The 9505-nt window shown below is 39.8% G+C and overlaps 1 protein-coding gene across 1 annotated transcript; it reads left to right on the top strand.

Moving 5' to 3' along the window:
• The first annotated feature begins 2103 nt into the window (after positions 1-2103).
• Positions 2104-8821, top strand: LOC103740267 (serum amyloid P-component). Its single transcript, XM_008840860.1, is given in 5 exon segments — positions 2104-2245; positions 5659-5741; positions 6419-6496; positions 8236-8559; positions 8561-8821. Coding segments are annotated over 5 exon segments (888 nt in total).
• The last annotated feature ends 684 nt before the right edge of the window (positions 8822-9505 follow it).

Raw genomic sequence — 9505 nt, 5'->3', positions numbered from 1 at the left:
TACAGGTCAGAGACCATGGTAAGATGGACGCATAGGTGATAAGATCCAAATGATAGAGTCCTCAGCATAAGGGAGGTGATGGGCGTTGATGTAGGAATGCAGACCAAGCCTGTACACTTATATGTAGCGAATATGATATTTTTACAGGGGCTGGAGAGAGGGCTCATCAGTTAGAAGCACTGATTGCTCTTGCAGAGGACCCAGGCTCAGTTCCCAGCACCCACATTGTAGCTAACAACAATCTGTAACTCCAGTTCCAAGGGAATCTGAAGTCCTCTTCTGACCTGCCTGGGCATTGTACAACATGGGTGCACTTACATACATGCAGGCAATACACTCATACACATAAAATAAAAGTAATTTTTAAAAATATTTTTTTTACTTCATATCATTCATACAAGACACTTTCACATAGGATGTCACAGATATGGGCCATCACAGTGTCACAGAAGTGAAATGGAGATATCACATGGACAACTGTTAGGATCAGACAGTTGAGAAAGGTACTATATATCAGTCTTGTTCACATGGACTATACTCCGGAATTTGTAGACAATCACACGACACTCAACACTTGATGTTGTCTCAAGGTGACAAAGACCAAGAAGGTTGTGAGAGTCTCATCTATGAGGCTAGAGAACACTAAAGACACTAACAAGTGTGTGTTGCTCCCAACTAGCAAGCATACCCAGTTAAGGGTAAATCCATAGTGATGTCCTTTCCTGGTGAAGGTATGGAAGATAGCATTCCCAGAAGCTGGAGACGCCAGGCAATGTGAACCATGTCACTTCCAGGAAGCTCTTGATCTATAGTATGAAGTCTTAGGCTCAGAAATGAAGTGGAAAAGTATGGTAAGGAAACTTCTGAGGAGACCTCTTAGTCATGGGTACAAACATGGCATGAGGAAAATGTGTGATCAGCATGAAACAAGACAGCTCCTGTCAAATCTGCTTCTAGATACTCACGTGAGAAACCTGCCCATTTCCTCATTGCATGTATTCTCTGTTAACCGAGAACTAATTTCTACATACAGTTTGTAAGAATGATTTACAATATGGACAGAATCTGGACTAATGACTTTTACTTAATGTTGTACCAAAAATCTACTGTTTATAATGCAAACAAGATCACTAAGCCATGTGCTCTTGTGACCTGGGCACCTGACTTTGATACCTCTAGACCCCACCTTGCCCTCCACCCAGTGGAGTGAATGTGAGGGTGTTTGTTTAGCACATCAAAGTGCTGGAAGCAGTATGATATTCTCATTGAAAACAGTGAAAGTTGAGAAGTATGCTTGACGTTGTGTGTAGGAGATATTTTAGACCAGGGATCAAAGGGCATGATTATTTGATGAGATGGAGGTGGCCCTAGCTTCAACTTCCTCAACTGATGCTGGAGATACCATTTGAATAAAATTACTGATAAGGCCTGGCTCAGGAACACAGTCCCCTGAGAGATCTAAAAGAACAAACTCTCTAGAGTTCGGATCTACTCTTGGCCTTAATGCTAAGAGTCAGGCTGATTATTCAGGTATGACTGTTATATAGCTTAGTAACACTGCAACATTTAAAATGATTTTTCTCTTTCCAACATATTCAAGACTCAGAGTTACACTGAGTCCTTGCTGCTATAATTTTTTTCTTGCAGCTTCCTTCCCCAGATGTTTATGTCATGAGGTATCATGAACAGCAGGGAGACTGTTGTGACAAGAGGGTGCCAATCAAAGGCAAAAATTATTTAAAAATATGAACGAAAATTGTACTTCAGCAACAAAAGCTATATTTTATATTTTAAAATCTACAAAGATTAATGTCTCCAAAAGAAATGCAATAGTGTATGGGTGTCTAAAAAGGGGTATAAACAAAGAGTTAGACGTTGTGATGTTTTGGAAGTAGTTTCAGTTGAATTCTGAATATAAAAGTGAAATCTTAGTGAGGCAACATTGTCTAAATGTCTCACTGAATCTAAAAGTAGAGTATAACTAACTTAGCAGGGATTTTCTTTTATAAATGAAGCCTGAAATTAGGAACAGAGAGCTAAGATCAAGGAAAGAGACTCCCATGTATCAACACGACCTGAAAAGTGACAAGCCAATTTGTGAAGATGTCAGAATTGGGAGAGCAAGGGAAGGCCCTGCCAGCAGCCTGCAGCCTGGATTTAGAGTCTGAGAGAGCTGCTTTGTTAGAAAGCTCAGTCATGATCTTCAGGTATTTTGTGCTGTACAACAGACTAGCATCACAGATGGGTAATTTATAAATAAGGAAATCATTTTTGGCTCATGGATCTAAAGTCCAAGAGCAAAGGGTTGCATCCGGTTGAGAGCCTTTTGCTGTGTCATAATGTGATAACAGACATCTTATGATAAACGAGAATGCAAAACAGAGAAAGAGAGGGTCAAGTGTGCTTTTCTAGCAAGGCTGGCCACTTGCAATAATCTCATTAATCCATTCATAAGAGTCCTCACTGCCTAATCACCTCTGAAAAGTGTCATCCTCAACATGACTTTTCTGGTGATTGAGTTTTTAACATAAAAACTTTGAGTAATATATTCAAACGATAACATTCCACCTGCCTTCCAGAATTCATGTCCATCTCACGTACAAAATATGTTCGAAGTCTTAATGCAGCCTCAACTCAAACTCCAAAATCCTTAATCTCACCAGATAAAAATGATGTGCTCCTCTCTTAATCGTGAATTCCATCCTTCAGTCTCTCCCTCTCTTCTCTTATTTTACCATATACATCCCAAAGAAGCCATGGCTACCTTGGATACTTTGCTACTTAGATATTTCCTCTGTCAGGTAACCATCTAACAAGGGTGTAACCATCTAACAAGGATGGCCTTTACTCTGCTTTTTAAAAATATAGTAATTTTATTTATTCTTTGAAATTTTCATACATGAATACGTTTTCTGATTATATTCACTCCCACTCCCCCACTCCAACTCATCCTGAATTTTCCCTAGCATTACCCCTCCCAACTTCATGTCCTCTTTATTTATAACCCACTGAGTGCAGCCAGTGCTGTCCATGAATTCACAAGTTGGAGACCATCTACTGAGGCACGGTTAGCCTATCTGGGCTAAAGAAATAGCCTCTCCTTCTGCTAGCAGCCATCAACTATGGATGATTCCTTGTTCTACAGTTTCATCAAAATGTCATTCCCTTGGCCTGGAAGCCTCCACCTTGTACATTCACAAACAGGCCTGGCTCTTACAATCTTTCCACCTCTTCTGCAATGGTCCCTGAGCCATGGGGGGGTGAGGTTCCATATAGGAGTCCCATCCTACACTCTACTGTCTCTTATTCTCCAAAACTTGGCCAGTTGAGGCCTTCTGTGTATAACACACTCTGATGTACATGGAAGCCTCATGGTGAGAGTTGAGGGGTGCATTAGCTCTCTCTCTACACCTTGTTCCACTATGTTCCATGACCCTTGGTTGTAGAGATTCAACTGAAGATGTGTCACCTAGTTGGGTACAAACACCTGAATGCACAGGACTCAGCATGTATGGCAGAGTGCATAGGGTTTGGTGGGAGTAGGGGGTGGGGTGGAGGCATGGATGGGGAGGGGGTCTGGATGTGAGTGGAAAGTATTGTATGAAATTTTAAAAGCTCAATAAAAATAAAAAATAAATTTTTAAATGCCGTTCCCTGTCCCTGTCCATATCTCTGCCACAAGTCTGATGATAAATGCTATGTGATCCCTAGGATGCTCTAGATATTCCCTAAAGTTATTTTCTTCTAAGCTGCCCTCTTGATGCGCCTTTTATGTAAATTCAGGCTTTTCTTAGCCTATTGCTCCAAAATCTTTCAACTATTCAACCCTTTATCCATTTCCAAATCTGCTTCCACATCTTCATGTATCTGTGACAGCAACAGTTCCAATTTTCAGCACCAGTCTCTGCCTTCATCCATTCTGTGCTGGATAATTTGTAAATGATAGAGGGTTATATGTCTCACAGTTATGGATGCTGCAAAGTCTCAGATCCAGGGGCCACATGTGGCAAGGGTCTTCTTACTACATCATGACACAACAGAAGGCAGCGTATTCACAGAAGGGCAAGAAGAAACCACACTCACTTTTATGACCAAGCTAATCTTGCAATACTGATCTGAATCCACTCACAAAAATAGTCCAGTGACCTAGTCATCTCTTTAACAGTATACCAACAGGACCTGGAAAGTAATGAGCCAGTTTGTGAAGATGTCAGAACTGGGAGGGAGAAACAGAAGTCAGCCAGCAGCCTGCAGCCTGGGGTTCAGAGTCTGAAGAGCTTGTTTGGTAGAAGGTCAGTAATAACCTCAGGTGGACACTGATTTTTCTCCATTGGTGTACAAAATGTTAAGAAATGAGAAAAAGATTCCAAAAACCCTACTCCTTTAGGAAGAAACAATGTGTCATCTAAATGGGAAATGCACATTGGGCCTTGAGTCCAATAGGGAAATCCAGTTCCTTTCCTTTCGTCCCTTGTCAGAATTATTGAAACAAGAAACAGACTTTCTCCCTCTTTCTCAACTATCATCCCCTGAAAATTCAATTCTGCCATGCTCATTTTATGAAAATTGCTCTTTCAAAGGTCACCAATGAAATTTTTATTGCTAAATCTAGCATCCTTTCCACTTAGATATCTCTCATGTACTTAATAATATTGGACACCACTTCCTGGAAACTTAAACTAGGCTTAGTTTCCAAGGCATTGCACATACTTCCCAAACCCAAATCTTCCCTTGCCTTCAAATCCATGAATGCAAATGTTCCCTCAAATTAGTGTCTGTCCCTCTGACCTTTTCTCTTTTCTCTCTTCCAATGAGAGAGACAATGCCTTGTTTCCTCACTTATAGGTTGATTCTGTGACGCCTATATTTCTAACCGTAAGTGGCAGTCATATCTTTCAAATTCTCTATTGCCCTTTTGTATGTACAAGTCATGCTATCATTTCAAAGTTAGCACTTGGGGAATGCAGCTTGTCATCTACCCTCCATTTCCTCCAAATGAACTGCAACAATAGCACCCCAGTTTTTCCAAATTGCAAATGCTATGCTTTGGGCGCATCCCTCAAATTTCCTGTTTTAAAAACTTAATTCCCCACAAGTCATATGTCAATGGGGCCTTTTGGAAGTGAATGGTCATTTGTGGATTAATAGATTGATGGCTTATCTTGAGAGTGGCTTTATTATGAAAGCAAGCTTTTTCTCCCATGGTTATTCCATCTCACATCTAATGCTTTCTGCTATGTCCTGATTCAGCCGAAAGACTCATTCCAGAGGCTAGCACCATGCTCTTAGCCCAGACTCCATAACTATAAGTTAAATATAAATTATTTATAAATTTATAAATTATGCAGTCTTTGGCATTCACTTACAGCAACAGAAAATGGTTTAATCTAATATGCATCAAAAGTTTGAAATAAAATATAATTTGAATTAGAATTATATATTTTTCTTCTCACAATCTCCTCCTTTTCTGTAAGTGTAAGATTGCATAACTTTGATTTTATACAACCATATATCAGGGTAGTAATTATTTACCTTTAACTCTCCATTGCCTATTTATATCCAAATGTTTTATAAGTACCCTTATAGTTAACAGAACACGTGGGAAATAACTCTTGCTTAGCACTAAAATGTTTAGTATGACTCCGTGTTCTGTTTCAGTCTCTTCCTTTCTGGTCTTTTCTAATAGTTACTCTGACTTTTTATATCTCATAAAGACTCAAGACCTTAGAAGTACTTTTAAGGTATTGTTTAATTCTTCAGATACACTTTATTTACAGTGTATACCTCTGCTTCTTTGCATCCATGAATCAGACATTACTCTGATTCTGCCAATGCTTCCTTACCCTGTCCTCTCGAAAGGCAAACTCTATTACGCTGACTGATTAAACCAGGATACTTCTGACTTGAGCTGCTTGAATGGCTGTCCTTTGTCTCCTTCATTGCTGTCTCCCCAGCCTCACTGGAGCCACCCAGAAGAGCCAGGACCTCCACTTGAATGTTTACTGGCAGAAAGGAGCCTAAAAGCCTCTGGGCAATAACTGAGTTGAGTTGTCCTCAGAACTCCACTCAATTCTGAAGACTCAGAATTCATCTTCCTGTATTTTGACATCAGAGTCTCCATTTCTCTGATAGAAAGAATCTTTGGTTTCCATTTTGATGACTGCTGAAGCCTGAGCTTTTTTTTTTTTTTTTTTTACAAAGTCTGAGAAATGTATTCCAGAAGGGGGAAAAAAAAAAAAAAAACAAAAACAAAGAACAAAGTCAGAACCCCCTCTTCCTATTTTCTTTCCATTCTATTTTTCAATCAAAATTTGTTCTTTACAGTATTTTCGCAACCAACCATGAAGTGCTGGCACTTGTCCCCAATGGCAGTATAAATCTTATACTTCCAATCTCTTTAGGCTTACTTATCCCCTAGGCTGCCTCCATGGATTCATCTCCCATGAAAAGATTCCTTTCTACACCTATCTCCAAACGTTCTTTTGCTGACAGAATGGTAATTTATTAATTTTTGATGAAAACAAGAAGTGGTTTATTAATCTATTCTCTGAATTTTATGGTACTTATTAACACCTGGACTAGGGATTATATGTGCTCTAGGTTCAAGCAAAGATTACCCCTCATCCAGACTAACCCAAACAGCAAGCTTGAGGTTCACTAAGACCTTGTCTCAAAAAATAAGGTGGATCCAGGCATGGTGGCACATGCCTTTAATCCCAGCACTTGGGAGGCAGAACCAGGCAGATCTCACAGAGATCAAGCCAAGTCTGATCTACATAGCAAATTCCAGTCCAACTGGGGTTACAGGGAAAACCTGTCTCAAAAAAAAAAAAAGAAGAAGAAGAAGAAGAAGAAAGGTAGAAAGAGATAGAACTAAGTGTTAACCTCTGGCTTCCACACGCACATAAAGAGGTGAACATACCTTTACACCCATGTATGCACATATGTATAATGCACACATAAATATAAAAAATACCTTATTTGAAGCCTTTGATCCATCCCATAAATACCTATCAAGTTCCTTTAATGTGTAAAAAGTTGTTTGATAAAATTAGTCATCTAAATATAATCAAAATTCCATAACCATCCTCAGTCTAGAAAGGATAAGAGATAAATATAATGGCATCTTTAATATGATACTGACAATGGCAAAAAAAGCTTTAAGAGAATAATAATAATAATAGAAAAAGATGAGAATGAAGATTCTAAATCTTTAGAGATGAAAGAAAAAGAAAATCAAGCAGACAGAAAGAGAAATTTCAGTTTGCTAGTTTATAGACAGAGCAAGTTTGAGTGATTAGTAATAAAGTGTATTTTTTAAGTTGTAACAGAGAAAATAGGGCTGAAGTTCAGGGGACTATAGAAGAATTGGACCCCATAGGATCCCCAGCACCTAATGTAGTACCTTGGAATTAGTAAATGTGAGAATGGTGTGTGAATGAGGTTATCAGTTAAGACTGATCAATATATCTTTAATGTCCAAAGGCCCAAATAAAAGAGCAGAAAACAGGAAGATGATGACATTTCAGCAGGTAGAATATCACCAAAAAATCACAATGAGAAATGAGGAATCTAAGATAAGAACGAATCATGATACATTTAATTAGGAAGAACTGAGTAACAATAGTAGAAAAATACTAAGCTTTGGGGGAATAGAAAGTTTGTTCAGCAACTGCCCCTATTCCTTTAGTAGTGCCTGGCTAGGTTACTCACTATTTAATTAATCCAATGCAAAGAGACAAAGAGGCTTTTCAGAGTGCTCACCAGAAAATGGAATCCCTGCGTATCCTACACACAGAAGCCTACTTCGGAGAACTATATTAAAAAGAAAATGCCACATTCCCACAGCCCCTTCTGGAAGAGCACATGAGATGGAAAAGCCACTGCAAAGTGGAACAGGGCCCTCCTGACTTAGCCAACCCAGCCCTTCATCCCACCAATCACCTGCAGCCATCCTCTTCCCAGCAATAAAGTCAGGGTTACAGGGGTTAGCGTTCTGGCAAGCACCTATGCCTAATAAATAACTACAATTGATTGCCCAGCCTAGGGTTTCATCATTTCTTTTCCAACAGCAGCTCTGATTACTGGCCGGAAGGATAACCTGGAAAGTCACACAGTGCTGATGTCCTCCACCACCACCACCACAACCCATCATCACCTGAGGTACATAAAAAGTTTGAATGCCTGAGGTCTTAGAGGCTTGGTGGACAGCAACCTTGCTGAGAATATTCAAAGCATTATGTGAAGGTGACCCCAAATCTGGGCAAACCTCTGCAGACATTCACACTGTGTTTTCAAGTCTATAGCAACCTTTCTTGCCCCCACAGTCTCTTCTCCTACAATATCAAGAGCAGAGATAATGAGCTACTAGTTTATAAGGAAAGAGTTGGAGAATATAATTTGCACATTGGACAATGGGAGGTCACAGCCAGGAGCATGGAAGAGTTCCCTTCCCCAGTGCATTTCTGTACCACCTGGGAGTCCTCTTTAGGAATTGCTGAATTTTGGGTCAATGGGAAACCTTTGGTAAAAAAGGGTTTGCCAAAGGGTTACACTGTGGGTGGAGCCTCATGCCAGTATCATCCTAGGTCAGGAGCAGGATACCCATGGAAGAGGGTTTAATGAGTCCTAGTCTCTTGTGGGAGAGTTCAGGGATTTGTACGTGTGGGACTCTGTACTGTCCCTTGTAGATATTCAATCTGTGTGTCAGAATTCCCCTCTCAATCCTAATATCTTGGATTGGCCGGCTCTGAAATATGAAAAAAAGGCCCCCGTGTGTGGGCCTGAGGTCTTAAAACAAACACTGATGAAAATGAAATGACCAATGTCGAAGAACTCTGCCCAGAAAAACTGGAGACTAGATCTCATACCTGCAGCTCTTCCTCATTGAACCTCCTGTATAAATAACTATCTAATAAAAAATACTGCTGAGGGCTGGAGAAATGGCTCAGTGGTTAAGAGCACTGATTGCTCTTACAGAGGATACGGGCTCAGTTCTCAGCACCCACATGGTGGCTAACAACCATCCCTAACTCCAGTTCCAGGGGAATCCATTGTCTTCTTCTAACCTCCATGGGCATTGCACAACACAGGTGCACTTACACACATGCAGACAATACACTCATATACATAAAATAAAAATAAATAAATAAATTTTAAAAATACTGCCGAATGCTACTTGCGTTTGTTTACTTTTTGCCATAATCTCAGACACTATCTCTTAGATCTACTTTTTGTGGTAATTGGTGTTTTAATAGCTAGAAAAATCAAGTTGTAAAGTGAAGGGATGAAATCTTTAAGTAACTAAAAAGGACTATCCCAAAGCCAGAATACTCAATGAGTGGGGAAGTGTCAACTGGTGATCATTTTAATAATAACTCAAAATATGTGTAAAATTGCATTTGAAATCTCTACCAAGTACAAGTCAATCAAAAAGAAGTCTGGGGCTGCTCCAAGGACACAACCTTAATGACCTAGGTAAGCAACAGTTCAGAGCTTGGCAGTA

The sequence above is a fragment of the Nannospalax galili genome, unplaced genomic scaffold (assembly GCF_000622305.1).
Source record: "Nannospalax galili isolate Female #2095 unplaced genomic scaffold, S.galili_v1.0 scaffold579, whole genome shotgun sequence".
In the NCBI taxonomy this organism is placed as follows: domain Eukaryota; kingdom Metazoa; phylum Chordata; class Mammalia; order Rodentia; family Spalacidae; genus Nannospalax; species Nannospalax galili.
The sequence above is the reverse complement of the archived record's forward strand: the minus strand, read 5'-3'. Positions and strand labels throughout refer to the sequence as shown.